Source organism: Gekko japonicus, unplaced genomic scaffold (assembly GCF_001447785.1).
Source record: "Gekko japonicus isolate JY-2015 unplaced genomic scaffold, Gekko_japonicus_V1.1 scaffold533, whole genome shotgun sequence".
NCBI classification, from domain to species: domain Eukaryota; kingdom Metazoa; phylum Chordata; class Lepidosauria; order Squamata; family Gekkonidae; genus Gekko; species Gekko japonicus.
In genome coordinates, this window is record NW_015177023.1 from 359,219 (window position 1) to 382,317 (window position 23,099).

Sequence of the window (23,099 nt, forward strand, 5' to 3'; positions counted from 1 at the left end):
TCACAGCCAGCCAGGCATCTTCATAGCCTTTCTTGGTAAGCAAGAACCAAGCTCAGCTTTTATTTGGTGTACATGGACCACTTGACACAATTTTCAGGAAGGGGAAAAAAACAACACCCTATTTTTATTTATTGACTTCATTTGTACCCTGCCTTTCTCCCCGATTAACCCAATGTAGCTTCCATCCTTCTCTTCTCCTCCATTGTATTCTCACAACAACCATGTGAGGTAGGTTAGGCTGAAAGAGGATGACTGGCCTAAGGTCACACAGCGAGCTTCCATGGCACAGAGTGGGATTTTAACCCAAGTCTCCCTGATACTAGCCTGAGACTCTGACCACTACACTACACACTGGCATAGTTGTATAAGCAGTCCATTGGTTACATAAGAGGAAGAAAGAAATAGAGGCGAGAGGCGGCCTGGTGTAGTGATTACTGTCAGGGAAGTTCGGACAGACGCAGGTTTGAACCCCCACTCTGCCGTCACAGAAGCTCACTGGGAAACCTTACACCATTCACTTTCAGCCCAACCTATCTCACTAGGTTTCTGGGAGGATAAAATGGATCCCCATTAGGGAGAAAAGTAGGGTACAAATCTTAACAACTTAATTATTCGATTGCAAACCATTACCTATGTACTCATGATTTAGAACACTTCTGGTGAGATTAGTTGTGCAAGTGTAGAGGGCAGCCAGAGAGCTCGTCTTCTACCCGTGTAAACAGCTGCAGCTATTACAAGTGGCATGGGCAACTGCACGTGCGAACCACAAAGAAATCCTCAGGCAATATCCGGGGGACGGCGGACATATGATAGTATTTATTTCCACTCGTGATTGCTTGCTTCGCATGTTGTATCTGTCCAGGCATGACGCAGCCACGAGAGGATGAAAGTGGCTTGGCGAAAAAACCACATATTATGTAAGACGTTAACATTTCAGTGCATAAATCCAGGGCAGTACTACAAACTTCACTGCTTTCCTCCTCGAACCAGCGATGCCCCTTGCTTGAGAGAGCACGTTCACTTTCTGCGGTAACTTTCCCTCGGCGTTCTCCTTTGGCTGTGTGGACAGCTGCCTCGATGACGTAGCCATTAAGGAGGTTGAGCGATTTAGCCAATGAAACTGCAGAAGACCCGAGGAAGCCCAGCTTCACCGTCCCGAGCGCTATGGCGCGTGCGCCGGGACTCCGCATGGGTACATAAGGGCGGCTAATGGAAGCAAAAGCCCTGGGTTTGTTGCTGGGGGGCGGAGGCAAGCCCTACGTGATGCAGAAGCTGGGAGGGTGCTGCCGGACATAGCCGCGTGTACGTCTCTCTTCCAGGCGTCCTCCGCTGAAGGAGGCTTCCCGGGTTTATCCACGTGAGCGCGCGCTAGGAGTAGAGGAGCCGGCAACGGATGCATGACCATGTGTTTTTTGCAAAGAGGTCAGTAGCTGCTGCCGGGTCCCTGCACGGTCTGTCGGCTGTAGCAGCCTGTGCACTGAGAACCCTCCTGCAGTTGCCGCATCGTCAGCCACTGAGTCTTCGCCGGGCTTCTGGGAACTCTTGGCGGCTGCTATGCTGTGGATACACTTGGGCTCTGCTGGAAGCTCTGGAACGTTGCTTTTCAGCGCAGTTTGTCTCCTCCATGAGCATCCCGCCGCCGGCTGTACCGGCAGCCCTGGAAAAGGGGACGCCCTCCGGGCCTCCTGAGCACATTGCCTTGGCGGCAGGCTCGCCTGTAAATGGGGCCAGTGGAGTCCAGGAAGCCCCCGCCGTCTTCCACGTCCAGACCTGTGTTGCCTCAGTCCCCTGCCCAGTGACGACCATGGGGCGTGTAGCAGTTGCTATGAACCCTGCGAGCAGGAAAGTTCCTTTCAGCCTGGTGCCTTCAGTCTCCCAGCAGCCCGGAGTGCTCTCTGCTCCCGGAGGGACTCTGGTGGCCAAAGCAGCGCCCGTCGTTCCTGTCCAGGAACTCTCCAAACCTTCCAGTGTGGCTACTACGCTGGTATCCTCAGCTGGAGCAAAAGCCCCGCCAACGACGACAGTGCAGTTACCTGCAAACTTTCAGTTTCCACAAGGTAGGTGACTTCTGTAGGTCTCTCTCCCTCAATACAGTGTTGCGTTTGAGAACACATCTCAACATTCATAACAATGTATATAGAAGAATGCTTGAACAAAGTTGACCCTGCTGCTTAAATGTGGGTAGGAGGGACCAGGAAGAGCTTGTAATGCTGTTTACTGAGCTAGGAAATAAGTGGCATTCTGGTTGTTTCATTTCAGTGCTGTTTCTTTGTCAGATGTAGTATAAGAAGCTACAGCAGGCCACAGCCTTCTCGTGTTCGGAAATATGGGACCACTGTCTCTACTACATGTATTCATTGACTAAAAGTTCCTGAAGAGTGTTTGATGGGAGCTATTGCTGGTCATTTGGAGTGCCAAATGACACGACCAGGGTAAAGCAACAAGTTGAGAAATGAAACGGGCAACTAAATACTATATTTATCCTATTTGTCCCAACATCATTTATCCTTTAATCCGGCTAAAAGTTTATTGAGGGAGGAGGCCAGAAAGTCAGACTCCAACTTCCTTCCGCTCCTGGAAACGCAGGATCCAAACTGTGGCTTTGGTTAAACCCAGTACAGTGTGTGTGTGTGTGTGTGTGTGTGTGTGTGTGTGTGGCAGTACCCATATATAAGGTTGCACAGATTTCCACCAGTTCTTCCCTCAGAACTCGAGTGGTATTGGTAGTCAGTACTGGTGAGCAATGTTCCCTCTAAGCTGTGGGGTCTTGTGAGCAAAAAGTCTACTTTGTGAGCTACTGGCATTAAAGTCGTGAGTGGGCGATTTGGCTACTGCATAAACTAGTTTGCTCTAGAGCCATCCTTCCTGAGCTAAGGCAAAAATGTGCGAGCCGGAGGCTAAAAAACTGTGAGCTAGCTTACACTAAAATCAGCTTAGAGGGAACACTGCTGGTGAGTCCCACCACAAAACAGACTGGTCAGATTATATCCAGAAATTACTGTTGACTCATCCTTGTTTTAAAATCCTAGTAGGAAGTTGCAGACACTGCATAATGGTTAGAGAACTGGCAGTGTTACCTCTACTTTTTCTGCTTTCTAGTCAGTTGACTGTACTAGATTTTGAAGAAATAACTTTGTGGAAAGTAAGCTAAATAAAGACTTCTTTAAATTAGAACTGAGGACAGGTCAGAATGGATTTACAGTTTAAGGTCTGTGTAAGCTAAATCCAAAAGTTTGTTTTGAGCAGTGGCTGAAACTTGTTTGTCTGTAGCTCACTCATTTCACTAGGTCTCTGAAACATGCTCATGTATTAAATATGGAATACAATGGAGGTGGGATTACATGTTCAGTGCTGTTATGCAGGTAGTGGGTAGTGGTGGCAACTCAGTTTATATCTCAAGGTCTTGCTCTAGTGTAATTTCTGTGTGTAGTAATAAATTTTGCTGGCATAAGTGGCTGCTAGTCTCAAAACTGATATCATTCCCCATTGCCCACTGTTCCATGCTATCATCTGGTGAAATAATCATCTGTGCTGACTCTGGGCCTTCCTGAAGTGTATAAAGGAATGCCTTTTTTAACTGCCCCTTCTGATGTTCCCTTCCATTGCTGGCTGTGAGTCAGTGCACTCCCGTTCACTGAACTGGTTGAAGTTTTAACTGTGTAGCATGAAAATCTTTAATCTTTGTTTTGAGATATGCAAATCTCCCATTTTTATGCTTATTTATTTAACCTTCAACTTGCTATACCGCCCTAACCCTGAAGGGTCTCTGGGCAGTTTACATATGGTGTGTTCTAAGAACGCTTTGATCCCTAACTTGGGCCACATGGTATAGAAGCGGGGGGCTTCCTACCGGCACCCAGGTGGTGGGTCTTGATGTTACTCCGGCTCGACTTCTTTTCCCGGTAGTCTCAGGTGTTTCAGGACGACTGTTGTAGTAATTGGGCTGTTGGGTTACGTGTATCAAATTTCTAGTCCATGTCAGAAACAACTGCTTGTTGCCATTGTATAAACGTCTTCAAGAATGTTGATAGGATACTTGAGGTTGTGAAAGCCGTGATTGTTCAGATTGGATCAATGTCCATCATGGTTGAAGATCAGGCCATTTGAGCTGAATGGGCTTTTCACTGAGATTAGCATCTCTTATCTCTTTGGAGGAGGTTAGGGTCCTATAAAAGGTGATAATTCACTCACACCTAAAACCAAACACTGAATAAAGAGGCAGTTCTTGATCAGTATTTTTGAGACCATAGTGATCAGACTTCTCTAGGCCTTTTTGGATGATACCTGCCTTTCCTCTTATCTCTTGCTATCAGGCCTCGTTATGACAGCTTAAATCAGAGGTGTCAAACTCATTTGTTATGAGGACCAAACCTGACATAAATGTCACGTTGTTGGGCCAGGCCATCTGTGCCATAAAACGTAATGCCAGCTACTGGGGACATAAAGTGTATGAAGGACAGCAGCTGGTAAGATCCGAGTTGTTGTATCCTCACTGCAAGGCCCCATGGGCTGGGGGTGTGTGTGTGTGCAGAGGAAAACCCATATGGATGGTCTGGAGAGCCAGCAGTGCAGCCCTAGGCAGATGCTCCCACGCTGCTTGATTGCTGCAGATGAGGTTGTTCCGCCATGTTGAAGCCACAATAGGAATGGTTCTGCCCATTCCTCCCAAGCAGTCTCCTGTTCCCTCCCTTTTGCACTAGCTGCTTGCAGGCCACATTGGAGCCGTGGATGGGCCAGTTCCAGCCCCCGGGCCTTATGTTTGACACCCCTGGCTTAAGTAGTACTGGTGTACGTCATTGTACATAATGGCTTTTAACACTGAGAGCAAACTATCATTGGCCTTAAATGTGTTGGCCTGGCTTGGGGGGTCGGGGGGAGGGTGGGAGTCCTGCTGGTGTACCGTTTGCCCAGCTCTCAGTGGACTCCCTTCTATCAGAGGCAGTAGCTGCGTGGACACTGTGTTTCCCTAGACTATTGGTCTTGGGGGACTTTAATGTCCATGCAGAGACTTCCTTACATGGTGCAGCCTCAGATTTCATGGTTGCCATGGCAATGTTGGGACTCTCCCAGGTTATATCAATCTCCACACATGAAGCAGGCCACATGCTAGACTTGATCTTTTGTGCAGGGCTCAATCTGAATAGTATGGTTGTTTGTGAACTGGTGCCATGTCAGGCCACTTCCTCGTAAGGATCGGTTTGGGGATGGCCATTCCCCCCTGCAGGGGCAATTATATGTATGCTCACCCACGGAGACTAATGAATCCTGATGGTTTTCAAAATCCTCTGTGGGATTTATCTGGACCGGCTGGCAGTTCCTTTGATGAGCTGACAGAGATTTGGAAAAGAGGTCTTGGGAAGCTACCAGTTGGATAAGCTTCTGCACCCTTGTGTCTCTGTGGTGCTTTGGTATAATGAGAGTCTAAGAGATTTTAAGAGGTTGCTCAGATGGCTAAAGTGGAATTGGTGATGAACACGAGACAAAGCTTTGTGAACACACTATAGAGCCCAATTGAAGGCCTATGAGGTGGCAGTGAAAGCAACAAAAAGATTATTTTGCTGCTTCCATTGCGCCCAGTAGCATGCAACCAGCTCAAGTATTCAGATTGGTTTGACAAGTGATCTCTCCTTTGGTATGTCCTAAAACTGATTTGGCTCTCAGCTGTGATTCATTTGCAAACTTTTTTGTGGATGACGTCTCAAGTTCTGCCTGGAGTTGGCTGTTAAATTTGATAACAGTAGTGGGATGGAGGTTCCGCTTACCCAGTTCTTTTTTTGGTCTCTTTTGGCCTGTTCACTCTTGAGGATGTTGACAGGCACCTGACAGCTGCGAAGCCAACTACCTGCTCCTTGCATCCTTGTTCTTGTGGCTGGTAAAATCATGCCATGAAGTGGTAAATGGCCTTTTGAGACAGATTATTCATTTGTCTCTTTCATGTTTCCCTAGCTCCCTTATGGAGGCAATTGTTAGACCTTTGTTAAAGAAACCCTCCTTAGATAAAAAGGAGCAAGCCAATTACCGGCCAGTGTCTAATCTACGTTTTCTGGGGAAGGTAATTCAGCAAGCAGTGGTCGAGCAGCTCCAGATTTTCCTGGATGAGAAATCTGCCCTGGATCCTTTTCAATTGGGCTTCAGGCCTGGCTTTGGGATTGAGACTTCACTGGTTGCTTTGGTTGACAGTCTCAATTTACATTTCGGCACAGGCATGCCAGCCCTGTTGATCCTTTTGGATCTGTCAGCGACCTTCAATACAGTTGACCATTTGGTCTTGATTGACTGCCTTACCTCCCTGGGGGTAAGGGGCACTGTCCTTAGTTGGTTGTCCTCATTCCTCCAGGGAAACTCTCAGAGGGTTGCTATCGGGAAGGAGAGGTTTTCCCAATGAGACCTGAATTGTGGGGTCCTACAGGGTTTGATTCTCTCTCTCTTATTTAGCATATGTATGTGTGCCCTCTTGCTGAGATTGTCAGGAGGTTTGAAGTTGGGTGCCATCAATATGCTGATGACATCCAGCTTTTCCTCCTGCTAGATAAGTAGTTCGTGGCAGGCCTCTTGGTACTATCCCAGTGTCTGGATGCAGGGCCGGCTCACCCACTAGGCGAACTAGACATTCGCCTAGAGTGCTGGGCCCTGGATGGGGCGCCAAGCTGTGCCTCCCCCGCCACCGCCAAAAGCCCGCAAGCAGCTCTCCAAGTGTCAGCACTACGCTAATTGGGGAGAGGCATCCGGTGAGCATCCCCCGCCTGGAGACAGGATCCCCCCCACCTTCCTCCCAAACTGCCTTCGGAAGCGGAGCATGAGAGAAATCTCTCTTCCATCTTGGAGGGCGCTGCAGGAACATGCGGGGCATGCTCGCTGGGTCTGACAGCTGCAGGGGGGAGGCGGTGACAGTAGAAGCAAAAGGGTGGCTGGCTCCAGAGGTCCCCAGGCCCCACCTGGAGGTTGGCATCTGCACCACAAGGCAGCCTTGCCTAGGGCGCAGAAACACCTCGAGCTGGCCCTGTCTGGATGCTGTAGTCCAGTGGCTAAGGGGGAGCTGGCTGAAGCTGAATCCATCCCAGATGGAGGTCATGTGGCTGGGAAAGACTGAAATGCTAGCTGGAGGGTCACTCCCAAGACTTGATAGTGTCCAGTTGACAGCTGTAGACTATGCAAAGAGTCTCGGGGTGTGGTTGGATTCTACGCTATCATCAGATAAACAAGTGACCATGGATAAACAAGTGTCCATGGTCATGCAGTCAGTATTTCTTCACCTGCACCAGACCCACCAGCTGGCTCCTTATTTGTCAGGGTCAGGATGCCTCACTTAGCTGTCACCAGGGGAAGGGCCTTCTCAGTTGTGGCCCCTACCCTTTGGAATGCACTCTCCGATGACACCCGAGCCCTGCCAGACTTGTTTCATTTCCACAGGGCATGAAAAGCTGAATTATTTAAGTTGGCCTTTTGTGTGGACACCATGAGCTTGGGCTGTTTTAATAGTGGTATGGTGATAGCCACATGTTTAATGTTAATATTTGTTTTTATGTTATTTTTACCTTATTGGTTTTAATGTTGTAAGTTGCATGAGACCCTTTGGGTGAGTGGTGACTAAAAAAATCTAATTAAAAAAAATAGTGAAATAGAAGTGTCACATATATATGGGTAAATTCGGTTGCTTTCCCTGATTTAAGAATACTGTAACACCAGCCACCTGTACTTTGGACCCCTTCCCCACTTGGCTAATTCATTCTTGTAGGAATTAAATAAGGGTTCAAGACCTCTGGCAGGGGCAGTAATTCAATCTCATTGAAAACCTCCTTGAATACAATTTTTGACAAGCTGTATCCAATGAAGTTGATGGGCAGTGGATGGAGAATGGACAAAAGGAAATGCTTCTGTACGCAGTAAGTGATTAAAATGTGGAATTTGCTGCCAGAAGATTTAGTGATGCCACTGGCGCAGACAGTTTTAAAAGGGAATTAGATTCATGGAGGATAGGTCTATCAGTGGCTACTAGCCATAGTGATTAAAGGGAATGTTGATGTTCAGAGGTAGTAAGCCTCCAAATACCAGTGCTAGAAGGCAGCACCTGGAAGGCCTCGGCCTCGATGCCATGTTTTTGGATGTCCAGAAGAACTGGTTGGCCAGTGTGTTAGGTAGGATACTGGACTAGATGGACCACTGGTCTGATCTAGCAGGACTCTTCTTGTGTTCTAATGATTACCAGTAGGAAGCCCTAAAATTTAGGAGAGTCAGGGTGTGGAGTCTGTGGGTTTTATTTAGGAGCCTTTTGCCTCAGAATTCAAGCATCGATCCTGATACGCACTTTGCTTTTAACATTAATACTTTGTTCTGTTACACCAACGTAACAGGATGCAATCTGTTCCAATTTGCAAGAGAAAAAGTGATATTTCTGCACAAATGGACTCATATCAGGTTTTCTAGAAGGGGTATTAACTGAAAAAAACTATTGAAGTATAGATGGCATTATATTGTTTTGTGAGTCTGTGCTTGTGTACCCTTCATACAATTCTTATGTTAAGTTAAGTAGGGATTGTCAAGTTAAGATAAGTTCGTATTGTGCCTGGTTCACAAACCATGAACCATCATGAACTTTTGGCTTCTAAACAAACCATTTTGGTTTGTGAGGTTCGTGATGCTGTAGAACAGCCCCCGGCATGCTAGAGACAGCAAACTCATGGAGGATCTCTGGCTGACGCTCCTTTACCTGCCTTCCAAGTTTGGTGATAATTAGATCTATAGGGTCTGAGTTACAGCCTCCCTAAGAAGATGCCCCAGGAAAGTGCTTTCTTGGGGAAATGACAGGCGCAGCTTCAGGATGTCCAGGAGTGTATAGAATGGATCCCTGTGCCAGCTAGAGGCACCAAACTCACAGAGGACCTTTCCTGGATTCTCCTTTGCATGTCTTGCAAGTTCTACCCCCTGTTGCTTGGAAGTTTGGAAAACATTTAGATTGAGCAGAGACAGTCTGTCTGGAAGTGTATTCATTGACAAACTGCCACAAACAGCTTGAAAGTTTGTGGAAAGTTCATGCCGGTCAATCTGCCACGAACTTAAGTTCATGAACCAGCCAAAATTCATCATGAACTTTAGTCCGAGAGCCAGTTCTTGCCCATCCATAAAGTTAAGTCCACACTTCACAGGAGTAAAGCTCTTGTGGTGTTCTCTTGTGCCATGATTGTGTTTTGCTCTGAAAGCCAAAATAAGTAACGGGATGGCTTCTGCACAAAGGCAACTTTGTCTATGGCCCTGCTTATCTATGGTTCTTACTCTTTTGTAACAGGGTATGTTTTCAAAGATTGCTTTGGCTGTTATTGCCTTGCTAAACTGCTTAGTGATACTTTGTTTCCCACAGAAGATGCCAGACTAGCTTTTAGTACGGCCACCTTGGAAAATCTTTTCTAGTGGTTCTTGGGATTCTCTCTGAACATTAACTGTTGTGTTCTGTGAGGACGCACACAGTCCCCAAAGACAATATGCACTGAAGCAGCAAGGCTTGCGTTTCCAGCACTGTTACTGCTTTTAAGAAGCTGGGGGGGGGGGGGGGGTTTGGACTAATTTGTCTTTGTAATTAGCATAGCTGTTGTAAAACAGTGACATTAACTTTGAAATTTTAAAATGTAATGGAGGCTCTGTATGTCAGAGAGGGTATAAAGTCCAGAAAGATTGAGAGGCTAAGAGAATTGGATTCGCTTCTTGAAGTTCTGTGGGTTGAAATAGGGGGGCCAAAAGGAAACTTAACACTGGGAGTTTGTTATCGCCCACCAGATCAAAAGATAGAGGAGGATTATAAAATGATTAATGAATTAAAGATAGCAGCTAGACAAAAACACTGTGTCATAATAGGTGATTTTAACTACCCACACATTGATCGGATCAATATGTGTTCTAGTCGAGAGAAAGAGATTGAGTTTCTAGACACTCTAAATGACTGTGCTATGGAGCAGATGGACACAGAAGCGACCAGGGGAGAGGCGATCCTTGATTTGGTCCTAAGTAACACTCAAGACCTGGTGAGAGATGTAAAAGTGATTGTACCCCTTGGGAACAGTGATCATAATGTTGTTGAGTTCAACATTTGTACAAATAGGGAATTGGCCAAAAAGACTCACACAACCACTTTTAACTTTAAAAGGGGTAACTTCTCTGATATGAGGGGACATGTGGGGAGGAAACTGAAGGGAAAAGTAGAAAGGGTCAAAACCATTGGGGAAGCTTGGAAACTGTTTAAAACTACAATTCTAGAAGCTCAAATAAAATATATTCCGCAGGTTAGGAAAGGCACAAACAGGTATAAGAAAAAGCCTACATGGTTAACAAACAAAGTAATGGAAGCTGTAAAAGGTAAAAAGGATTCCTTTAAGCGGTGGAAAGCTAGTCACAGTGAGGCTGATAAAACAGAACACAGGCTATGGCAAATAAAATGCAAGTCTGTGGTCAGGCAGGCAAAAAGGGAATATGAGGAGCATATAGCAAAAAATGTAAAGACCAACAATAAAACTTTCTTCAAATACATTAGAAACAGGAAACCAGCCAGGGAGGCAGTGGGGCCCTTGGATGACCAAGGGGTAAAAGGAGTACTGAAGGATGATAGGGAAATGGCTGAGAAGCTAAATGCATTTTTTGCCTCCGTCTTCACTGTGGAAGATGAGAGGTGCTTGCCCACTCCAGAGCCGCTGAGTTCGGGAGGGGTGTTGAAAGACCTGAGTCAGATTGAGGTGACGAGAGAGGAGGTCCTAAAACTGATAAACAACTTAAAAACTGATAAATCACCAGGCCCAGATGGCATACATCCAAGAGTTCTGAAAGAACTCAATTGTGAACTTGTGGATCTCCTGACAAAAATATGTAATCTCTCCTTAAAATCAGCCTCCATTCCTGAGGACTGGAAGGTAGCTAATGTCACTCCCATCTTTAAAAAGGGTTCCAGAGGAGATCCGGGAAATTACAGGCCTGTCAGTCTGACGTCGATACCGGGTAAATTGGTGGAAACCATTATTAAGGAAAGAATTAGTAGGCACATAGATGAACAAAACCTATTGAGGCAGACTCAACATGGGTTCTGTAAGGGAAGATCTTGTCTCACTAACCTGTTAATGTTCTTTGAGGGGGTGAACAAACATGTGGACAAGGGGGATCCAATAGATATTGTTTACCTTGACTTCCAGAAAGCTTTTGATAAAGTTCCTCATCAAAGGCTCCTAAGCAAGCTCAAAAATCATGGGATAAAAGGACAAGTCCTTTTATGGATCAAAAACTGGCTAATTAATAGAAAACAGAGAGTGAGTATAAATGGGCAGTTCTCCCAGTGGAGGGGTGTAAGCAGTGGGGTACCACAGGGATCAGTACTTGGTCCACTGCTTTTTAACTTGTTCATTAATGATTTGGAGTTGGGAGTAAGCAGTGAAGTGGCTAAATTTGCGGATGATACGAAGTTGTTCAGGGTGGTGAAAACCAGTGAGGATTGTGAGGCACTCCAAAGGGATCTGTCAAAGTTGGGCGAGTGGGCGTCAACATGGCAAATGGGGTTCAATGTGGCCAAGTGCAAGGTGATGCACATTGGAGCCAAAAATCCTAACTATAAATACACGTTGATGGGGTCTGAACTGGCAGAGACAGATCAAGAGAGAGATCTTGGAGTTGTAGTAGATAACTCACTGAAAATGTCGAGACAGTGTGTGACTGCAATAAAGAAGGCCAATGCTATGCTGGGGATTATTAGGAAGGGTATTGTAAACAGATCAGCCAATATCATAATGCCGCTATATAAATCAATGGTGCGACCTCATCTGGAATACTGTGTGCAATTCTGGTCACCACACCTTAAAAAGGATATTATAGCTTTGGAAAAAGTGCAGAAAAGGGCAACTCGAATGATAAAAGGGTTGGAACACTTTCCCTATGAGGAAAGGTTAAGGCGCTTAGGGCTCTTTAGCTTGGAGAAACGATGACTGAGGGGTGACATGATTGAGGTTTATAAGATTATGCATGGGAAAGAGCAGGTAGAGAAAGAGGTACTTTTCTCCCTTTCTAACAATACAAGAACTCGTGGGCACTCCATGAAATTGCTGAGCGGTCGGGTTAGAACGGATAAAAGGAAGTGCTTCTTCACCCAAAGAGTGATTAACACTTGGAATTCACTGCCACAGGAAGTGGTGGCGGCTACAAGCATGGACAGCTTCAAAAGGGAATTAGATAAGCATATGGAGCAGAGGTCAATCAGTGGCTATTAGCCACAAGGTATAGATAGGGACTCTGGGGCAAGTGATGCTCTGTCATCTTGGTGCTTGGGGGGGTCCACAGTGGGAGGGCTTCTAATGTCCTGGCCCCACTGCTGGACCTCCTGATGGCACTGGTATTTCTGGCCACTGTGTGATACAGAGTGTTGGACTGGATGGGCCTTTGGCCTGATCCAACATTGGCATCTCTTATGTTCTTATGTTCTTAGGTATTGTTAACAGTGCTGGGTTATTTTCTGTAACTGAGATTCTCTGAACAGTTTCTTTTTGCTTCTGTTTCACAACAGCAGGGTGGGGTCAGCCTGTATTTTTTTTAAAAAAGGATTTAAAATAACAGCAGCCATTCAAAATAAGGTAGTTCTGTTCAGTTGGCCAATTTTCATTAGTTTTTATGGAGATGGCTGCAATTATAGCAGTTGATTAGTGAATAGGAAAAGCTTTCCTATGTCACTAGGGGGGCACGGTGCACTAGCATTTTCCTTTGTTATTGACTCTGTTGGTTCCTTAGGATATAACATGTAACATTTCCCACAATTTTGACTCCATGGAAGAAAACATTTCAGTGGGAGGAGGGAACCACATTTTTGGAGGAATGGAAATATATGCAGCACTGAAAGGCCCTGTTGAACCAAAACGTTTTACTGATTGAACACAAAAGTTATCCAATTATAGCTTAGTTAGAATATAAAATTATACTATTTGATATATTTAAACAGTACAAATGTCTTTATTTTCTCTATGGAAAAACTGAAAGTGTATCCAGCCCTTGAGAGACAGTGGCAAATGGCTTAACCCTATGCTGCCCTAGCCCATTGCCACCTGAGAGGCAGGAAAAAAGTTGGAGGTAGAAAACTAATGCTGTACTAAATAAGAGAGCATCATTTGGACAGAAGTTCTTAAGTCACATCGCCAGCATGTTCGGATGTTAATTTTATGACATTGAATATACATGTTATTTACACTTGCGCAAAAGATTCTGAAAAATGTTGTATGCAATTTAAGAGGTTTTTCCACTGGCCCCCCGATTTCTAATTTTTCTCATAGGATTCCCCCCCCCCCCATGCTGACGTATGGAAATAAGTGAAATGCTTTGTAAAGTAAGGGATTTCTCATTCAAAAAGACAAAATAAGTGAAATGCTTTGTAAAGTAAGGGGTTTCTCATTCAAAAAGACAAAATATTTCATAGGTGATTTTGCCCAAATTTTACAAGTTCTTCAGTTGGTTAAACTGAAAAACATTCCTCAGGAGGAAAAATGTTATTCCCCCAAATTTTTCTGTTCCCTCCCAGACCTTCGCATCTATGCTGGTTACTGACATTCCTTTCAAAGCAGTACATTTCAGTGTGTTCCCTGTTTTGTTTTGAAGTACTGATTTGACAGCTTAATTGCTAATTTAATTGCAGTATTATCCTTTTAAATGTGAGCCAGTATACAGTGTTATTAACTGTACCCAAGTTTGGTGAGTTGACTTGTCCTTCTCCACCATTTCTCATTTTCCTTGTTCCTCAGATTTCTGTCTTTCCTGGGCTTTGTCTACACATCTCCAGTAATAAAATCATTAGGGTCTGGTATCCTATTTCTGTTTTCTGTCCTTACCTGCTCCCTGCTAACTATTGCTATTTAAATGAATCATGTCTCCTTAAATGAATTGTATGTGTATTAGAGAGCTTGTAACTCACTGGAGTGTAACTCAGATACCTAAGGCAGACCAAGACAAGGCAAGGTGATACCAGTTCATAGTGTTGGTTATTTTATTTATTTATTTATTTTTATTTATTTAGGCATTTATACCCCGCCCTCCCCGCAAGCAGGCCCAGGGCGGCTTACAAGGGGCATAAGCCCATCTATAAAACCAGATAAAACAATAAAATCATAAATAATAACAATAGTAACAATAATAAAGTGCTTCCTATAAACGAGATGGTCTTAAGTGGTTCTTGAGTGGTTCTGATGGCATCTTCGAATCCTCCCCATTAGGGTATCACTGTCCAGTAGATGGTTCAAGCCAATACCAAATTGCCACACAGTTTATGGCTGAGCTTTCAAGGGCAATTCCTAATCTTGATGGTGTTGCCACCATTGGTGGTGGTGGCAGCGGCGGCCCCTATGCGAAGGCCTGGCGGAAGAGCTCCATCTTGCAGGCCCTGCAGAATTGCATAAGGTCCCGCAGGGCCCTGATCTCCTCCGGGAGCTTGTTCCACCAGGTGGGGGCCACCACTGAGAAGGATCTGTCCCTGGTCGCAGCAAGCTTTACCTCCCGGGGGCCTGGGATTCCCAGGCGATGTTGGGTCCCCAACCGAAGTACTCTTGGGGGTATATGTGGGGCTTCCGGATCTGCGACAAAGGCAGCCCCATGTAGAGAGCGTTACAGTAGTCTAACCTTGAGGTGACCGTCACATGGATCACTATAGCCAGGTCATCGCGGTCGAGGAAGGGGGCCAACTGCCGAACCTGCCTCAGATGATAAAAAGCAGATCTGGCAGTGGCTGCTACCTGGGCCTCCATAGTTAAGGAGGGATCCAGGAGCACTCCCAAACTCCTAACCTCCGACGCTGGCACCAAAGACACCCCATCGAAGGTCGGGAGCGGAATCCCCAACCCCGAACCGTTCCGGCTCAGGCACAGGACCTCCGCCTGAGCCACCCAGCCACGGCCTGTAATCCCCGGTTCAGATCTTCTGGGTCGGAGCTCGACTGGCCGCCCAACATCAGATAGAGCTGGGTGTCATCTGCATACTGATGACAACCCAGCCCATACCTCCTGGCAATCTGGGCGAGGGGGCGCATGTAGATGTTAAACAACATTGGGGAAAGCACTGCACCCTGAGGCACACCACATTCCAGTGGGTGCCTCCGGGACTGCTGTTCCCCTATTGCCACCCTCTGTCCCTGACCTTGGAGAAAAGAGGCAAGCCATTGAAGAGCGAGCCCCCGTATCCCCGCGTCAGCGAGGCGGTGGGCCAACAACTGGTGGTCGACCGTATCAAACGCGGCCGACAGATCCAACAACACCAGTGCCGCCACACTGCCTCGATCCAGATGCCTCCGGAAGTCGTCAGTAAGGGCAACCAGCGCCGTCTCCGTCCCATGGCCAGGGTGAAAGCCGGACTGGAGTGGATCCAGGACAGAAGCATCCTCCAGAAAGCTCTGAAGCTGTGTTGCCACCGCCCTCTCAATCAATTTGCCCAAATAGGGCAAATTAGACACTTGATGACACAAATTATGAACTTTAAAGTCAGTCATGTCCTAGGACCTGTGTACCTAAAGGACTGTCTCCTTCCATATGTCCCTGTGGTCTTCAGGCTGCCACCTACCAGCTTTTCTCCTACTTAAGGCAGGCCTCCTGGTATCAGCTAGAGCCCTTTCCATTGTAGCTCCCACTTGGAACTGGCTGCCTGAGGAAGTGAAAGGAGTGCCATCTTCAGAAATTTTCAGGAGGTTCTGCGATGCCATTTATTTGCCAAGGCATTTAATGGGCTATAAACTGCAGGCATCTTTGAGGAGAGACTTGTCTGAAGTTTTATTTTGTTGGTTTTAAATTGTGGTGTTTTACATTGTCACTTGTAAGGCACCTTGAATCATGAGTAAAGGTGGCTATAACTATTTTCATAAATTAATACAGGGCTGGAGGTGCTATAACAGTCATTCCCAACCTGTGGGCCACCAAAGTGTTTGCTGATGCCTGCTTCCTCCTTTGCCCAAAGCACAGATCTAATCCTGTCTTCCTCTATTTTTTGGGAGTAGTATCTGCTTCTGAAGAGTCCACCTTAATGTCTGCAGGGAGAAAACATTCAGAAATAGCTGTATTCCTCACAGGAGGGTATTTGTTTTGGAGCTTCCCAATAGTTTGTTGTTGACCCCAGCTGCTATGGCAGCTGTTCAGTGGTGCCCAGTCAGTGCTCTCAAAATTGTAGAAGTCCCAACATGCTTAACAAAGTTGGGGACCTCTGTAATGCAGCATTAACAAAAATCATATTTTTTGCTTGACTCAGTTTTTTCTATCTCTGCTCCTGTCTGTTGGAGGACTAGGAAGAAGCAGGCCTCCTAATTCTGCTCTTGCTCATAAATTATAACATAATTAAATAAAATCAAGCCCTCTGTGGTGGCTTCATAGAAGATTTGCCTTTTTTATTTAAGAAGGTTTGATATTTGAACACATCCAAGTAGGGCAAGTGAATATTTAACAAGTCAGTAGAGTCTTGGTTCTCCATGCTTTTTGTTTCAGCAGAATTATTCTTGAAGCGAGTGCATGTTAAAGGCTAGGGCAACTTCGTGCACACAGGCAGCTGTTTACATTTCACTCTGCCACAGGCTCTTACTAATTTTTCCATTAGATGGCAGTGTTACACAGCCATAGTGTACTGTACTTTGTAGACTGGTTTATAGTCGTTCTTACAGTGGCCGGGCTATGTGCTTCCTTCTAGAGGCATTTTCACACATGATGCTAAGAGTGCCTTTAAGCCTCTTGTATCATGCACATGAATGCTGATGTGTAATAGAAAGCAGAACAAAGGCCTTCCAAAGCTGCATGTACATTGTAGACTCTGCAGATTTTACAATTTATATTGAATTGGGAAAGGTGGAAGTCGATCTGAGCCTTGCTGGCACAGACTTTGCAGTTTTATTCTAAGCATGCCTAGTCACAACTAGAAGCATTCATTTCAATTTTAATTGTTGCATGGAAGCGAATACATGCTCCTAGGTTGAAACGAGGTGGCCGGTTCTACTCTCTTCTTGGAAACTGTTCCTTACAAATTGGGGGGGGAGGGGCATAAGGCCTCTCTTTGTTGCCATCAAGTCACATCTGATTTATGGTGATCCCTTGTGGGGTTTTCAAGGCAACAGAGGTTCAGAGAGGTGGTTTGCCATTGCCTGCCTCGGCATTGTGACCTGGTGTTCTTTGGTGGTCTCCCGTCCAAATACCGGCCATGGCGGACCGTGTTTAGCTTCCAAGATCTGATGAGAGCGGGCTGGCCTGGGCTACCCAGGTCGGGCCATAGCGTTACCTATTTCTCCTGTAGGCCAATGGTTTTGCTTCAACATCATTTCTGAAAGTGTCCTAAGAACATGTTTCCCTCGAAGTCTTTGACCTAGCTAATGTAACTTGTTCATTGTGGGAATAATCTTTTTAAAATTTGAGCAAGGGCAACAACTGTGGCTACAATGTAAAAGAACATTTTTTTTAGTTTAGTGAACAGACAAGAGGGGGACCTGCGATACTCGCAGGGGGGAGAAGAGCTCCGTCTCCTCCATCCCCCCCTCAATCTCCCCGAGGCTGCGGCGGCGAGGCCGGTCCTCCACCCCCCACCCCGCCCGGCTCCGACCTGGCTGGGCTCCGCGGCGGCGGCGGAGGCGGCGGCGAGGCCAGCTACAGAGCATTCCCTGCGCATGCGCAGGGAGCGCTCTGTCACTTTCGGGGGGATTTAAACATCCCCCGAATTTTTTTTCAACTTTTTCGATTTTTGTGCACACGTGGGGACTGGCCCACGTGTCCACAAACCTCCCCCTCCCCCCCAAGTGCCCCTGGAGCGCTGATTTAGCGATCCGCACTCAGGGGGCAACTTGGCTATTAGATATATAGATATCACTCTCAAATGTCAAGTCTGATTATTTTTTTTTGGGGGGGGGGAGACCTATGGAGAAGCCTAGGCTTTGGAAGATACTTTAAGGGGTATAGACTTTTATGTAGTAGAAAATGGCTTGGTGGTAGTTCTTGGAGAACAAAGAATATTAATAATTTGAACATTTGTAAACCCTGCTCAGTGAGAAACTTGGATATGTGTCTGTGCAAGTTCATTGCAAAGCTGTTCCTAGGGGTACTATTGAGACAGTCTTAAACTCCTCCTGGTTGTACAGTCCCTCAAAAAGGCTTGTCTTCACCTCTAGGACTAGTGGTGCTGGAGAGGTTGACATTGCTTCTAACGAGGTTTATTTGAATGTTCCTGGTGATGTCTGGTCAGATATAGAAGAAGAATTGGTTTTATACACTGCTTTCTCTTAAGTAGTCTCAAAGTGGCGTACTAGCTCCTTCCCTTCCTCTCCCCACAAAAGGCACCTTGTGAGGTGGGTGGGACTGAGAGTTCTGAGAGAACTGTGACTGACTCAAGGTCACCCAGCTGGCTTCATGTGGAGGACTGGGGAATCAAACCCAGTTCTCCAGATCAGAGTCTGCTATTCCTAACAATTACACCACTACAATGCTGCCTTCCCACCAGTGAAGCTGCTGAGGATTGCAAACTGCTGCTTAATGTGGGGAAACTGCAGGATTGCGGTCTGGTACATGAACACAAAGAGGTCTTCCAGTACATATGTGCCCTATCAAGGTGCTTTAAATAATTCAGAGTACTGTGGAGTGCACAGGTAGAATGAGCAGCATACATTTTCCAGGGCAAGGAAGAAGAGCTTTTGGTTGTGTAGAAATGGGTAGATACAGATATGGCCTCAGAAGTCTGGGAAATACACAACAAATTGTCTGTTGAGATCTTGGATAACTTAAAATATTTGAACATGTGGAACCGTTGGTTCAACTACCCTGACTTAGTTCTCAGGCAGAGATAATTCTATCCTAACACATGGTACCTGGAATCCTTTCAGAGTTGCCAGGATTTGAACTTTGAACCTGCACAGAAAGCAGTGTACTCTACCACTAAGCTACTGTAGATCACTTCCCCTCAAACTGTGGATCTAAAACTCAAGTATTGTCCATCGCACACACATGTAGATTTTTAAAAATCTTCAGGATTGGGGTGTACAGTTTGGCGTAGTGGTTAAGTGTGCGGACGTGGTTAAGTGTGCGGACTCTAATCTGGGAGAACCGGGGTTGATTCCCCACTCCTCCACTTGCACCTGCTGATGTGACCTTGAGTCAGTCACAAGCTCTGGCACAGCTGCTTCTGAAAGAGCAGTTTGTGTCAGAGTTCTCTCAGCCCCACCCACCTCACAGGGTGTCTGTTGTGGGGAGGGGAAGGGAAAAGGCGTTTGTAAGCCGCTCTGAGACTCCAAGTGAAGCGCGGGGTATAAATCCAATCTCTTCTTCTTCTCCTTCTTCTCCTTCACTATAATATTACCAAGCCAGGTTTTATAGTGCTTATATATCCAGGTCATTCATCTTCATTCAAGCTTTCCCAACCTTTTTTTTGCCTGTGGGCACTTTGATTCCCCTATCCTCCACTTGCACCTGCTGATGTGACCTTGGATGAGTCACAAGCTCTGGCACAGCTGTTCCTGAAAGAGCAGTTTGTGTCAGAGCTCTCTCAGCCCTACCCACCTCACAGGGTGTCCGTTGTGGGGAGGGGAAGACTCCAAGTGAAGCGTGGGGTATAAATCCAATCTCCTCCTCCTCTTCCTCCATCTGTAAACCCAAGGGAAACTCTAGATTTGTAGGGTAAAGAAAGTTGGTAGCTAACCCTCCCAACAGTAAAACCAATGTCTCTGCATGCATAGAAGTCATTTTTGGTTGCCAGAACAACTACCAATGGTGCCTGGCAGTCAAGAAGCAAAGGGTAATGGTGTAAGCAGGATCAGCAAGAGGACAAGTTAAGACACACCAGGCAGGTGAAGTCAAATGGGACAGATAGTTGGGGGGTGTAAACTGGGTGGCTGAGCAGGGGAAGAAGATGTTGAGAAGGTAGGAGGAAATCTAGAGAAGGAGGCCTGAAGAAAAGCTAGAGAAGGAGGCTTGAAAGCAGAGGCAGAGCAAGAAGGGTGGAAGCAGGGGCCAGAGTGAGACTGGGGAATCACTGGTAAGAGGATAGGATTGGGCAGTTTAGTGAGGGGCAAAAGGAAAGTAAGATTAGGCAGGTGCATTACCAAGGGATGGAGAAAGAAAAGAGCGGGGGGGGGGTGTGAAACTAGGTGGAGGGTGGGACAAAGTAAGATGGAACAGAGGGAGGAAGATGGGCCAATGGGGAGTGGGATTTCCCCCTCCTTTGTGTCATCCAGCTTGTTCAGACTGGTTAATAAGGCAAGCAGATTTTGCTACATAATACTTAAGTATAGAATCTGTATTCTGGAGAGCTGTGAGTGCCAAGACTAGTGAGCAAATTCACTGTGAATTGGATTCATTGATTCTTGAATATGCTTATTTAAGTACTTGTTACTAAATGGAAAATGCTGCAAAAAGTGGTAGGCATATCATAGTATTTTGGAAGTACTAGGCAAGAGGCAACAGCACTCATTCTCTGAGTTTAGTACATTGCATCATGTAAAGGATGTTGGTTCATCATATGTAGTGCTCTTCACAGAATCTAATGTAGTGTTTGTTTTTTGTAGGAACAGTTCTTCTGAGAAGTAACACTGGCCAGCTGATGCTGGTGTCTCAACAAGCACCTGTGCAAGCCCAAGGCCAGGCCCCAAATAATACAAGTCTAAGGCAGTCGTTGCCTGCAAATGCACCTATAGTCAAAATAAGGACTGTACAGGTAATACTTCAGCAGTAACTACAGTGTATGTCAAAATGCTCTTCTTATTACTTATTTCCGTAAGGCTTGGAGTGCTGTCTTATCACTTCTTTGCATGTTGGCTTGTAAATGAAGTGGATCTACCTTAGCTTTAGGATGGCCTTGCCATTTTATTAGCACATCTTGACTGGGAAGGGGGGAGTGCTTAAATATTTTGAAATTTTTTTTATTGGGACCAGTTGCATAATTGTCTGTACCTTAAGGGGCTTGTGTCCTTACCTTGTGATACGTCCAGCTGTTAACTTAGTAGTGGATTTATGATGGTACATGTGAATATAAGTGTGTACTACTGTAGACTGAAACCCCTGAAAGTTGCCATGTCTTTTACACTGCTATGCATACCTATGGATACCTTCCCATGCAAATCTGTCATATTCCCAACTTCCAGTACACAAAGAACAGCCCTGAAATGTTTTTGTAGAGGAGAAGTGTACTTGCCCTTTACCTGAGATTGTTACTTTTAATCAATATTGTGTTTTTATAAAGAATCCTGGAACGCAGGTACTTAAAGTACTAGCAGCTCCTGTGAAAACAGTGCCTCGGACAACTCCTCTTACGTCAACTGTTAAAAAACCTGCTGGAATTGAGGTATGACTTTTGTCTTTTTGACATCGATAGTCCTAGATAGGATTTTTACAGATTTTACAGAACCATGATCATGCAGGTGGGTTTCCCAGGGTGAGGCTCATCCATTGCACTCCGTGTGTGCTGACCCCTGCGATTTCCCCAAATGCGGGAAACAAACTGCGTAATACAACAGCGGCAGCAGCAACACTTTAAGCATGCTCTGTCGCTGATAGTGTGTTTTTAGTATATGAGAGTGATGTACATATGTACACTTTTGCTTTTTATTTAACATTTTGAAATGTCTTGTATGGATTGTTTATGTACCTGTATTAATGTTTCCTGAAGTATTTAGTAGCTGTGAATGGTTGAGAGAGTTGAAGAGAGGAAAGGGATGGGAAGCTGATGTGGTTAGGAAAGCACTGATGCTTAGGCGGGAATGCCTTCCAAATGCATCTTCTCCTAAGGAACTGCTGGTGCTGGAAGGAAAGAGGACAAGAAGACGGAATAATTAAGATTGAGTACTTCTGATCAGAGCAGCCCTTGAACAAAGTGCATAACTGTAAAAGTCCTATCTCTGACTAGTGGTAGCCGTTTCAGAGTTGACTCATACTGGAGATGCAAAGAAAAGTGCCACAGAAGTAACCCAACGGAAGAGTGAAGCTGCCTAGATGAAGTGGGGAGTAAGCAGGATCCAAAGCAAGGGCCAGCTTGTTCGATGCAATCAGAAGGCGAAGGAAATAGCATGGGGAAGCAGGGATTGTTAATATTTGAGGAAGTTAGGAATATGAGGCAATTGACAGAAACAGAGACAGATGGAGGAAGCAGAGGGCAGAGGAGTACAAGGCAGGCTAAACTGAGTGGGAGTAGAAAAAGTAGGATTTTGTCAAGGTACCTCACCAAAGACTACTAAATAATCTTTTAAGTTAAGGAATAATAGGATAGACCCTCTTCTGGATTAAAAGTTGGTAAAATGGTAGAAAACAGTGAGTAGGAATAAATAGACAGTTCTTGCAATGGAGGGAAGTGTGCAGTGGGGTCCCGCAAAGGGCTGAGACTGGTGCTAAATTTGTTCATAAATTATTTTAACTTTTACAAGCGAGTAGTGTAGTAGCTATTTACAAATAGCAGAGGAAAAAAGGAAAGCAAAAGGCAAAGGCGAGAAGAAAAGATTTACCCAACTGAATGCAGACTTCCAGAGAACAGCAAGGAGAGATAAGGAGGCCTTCCTGAATGAACAATGCAAAGTAATAGAGGAAAACAATAGAATGGGAAGGACTAGAGATCTCTTCAAGAAAATTGGAGAAATCAAGGGAACGTTCCATGCAAAGCTGGCCATGATAAAGGACAAAAACGGTAGGGACCTAACAGAAGCAGAAGAGATTAGGAAAAGATGGCAAGAATACACAGAAGAACTATACAAGAAAGACCTCTATGTCCTTGACAACCACGACGGTATAATCACTGACCTCGAGCCAGACATCCTGGAATGTGAATGGGCCTTAGAAAGCATTACTAACAACAAAGCTAGTGGAGGTGATGGTATCCCAGCTGAGCTATTCAAAGTCTTAAAAGATGATGCTGTTAAAGTGCTGCACTCAATTTGCCAGCAAATTTGGAAAACACAACAGTGGCCACAGGATTGGAAAAGGTCAGTATACATTCCAATCCCAAAGATGGGCAATGCCAAGGAATGTTCAAACTATCGCGCAATTGCACTCATATCACACGCTAGCAAGGTCATGCTCAAGATACTACAAACTAGGCTTCAACAGTACGTGGATAGAGAACTGCCAGAAGTACAAGCTGGGTTTCGAAGAGGTAGAGGAACTAGAGAT

At 45.6% G+C, this 23,099-nt stretch overlaps 1 protein-coding gene across 1 annotated transcript in view; it reads left to right on the forward strand.

Moving 5' to 3' along the window:
* The first annotated feature begins 1,393 nt into the window (after window positions 1-1,393).
* Window positions 1,394-23,099, forward strand: part of TAF4B (TATA-box binding protein associated factor 4b) — a 96,167-nt gene continuing 74,461 nt past the window's right edge. The window contains exons 1-3 of the mRNA XM_015427792.1: window positions 1,394-2,057; window positions 20,510-20,658; window positions 21,184-21,285. Coding sequence (XP_015283278.1) covers window positions 1,394-2,057; window positions 20,510-20,658; window positions 21,184-21,285 — 915 coding nt within the window. The remainder of the gene's footprint in view (window positions 2,058-20,509; window positions 20,659-21,183; window positions 21,286-23,099) is intronic.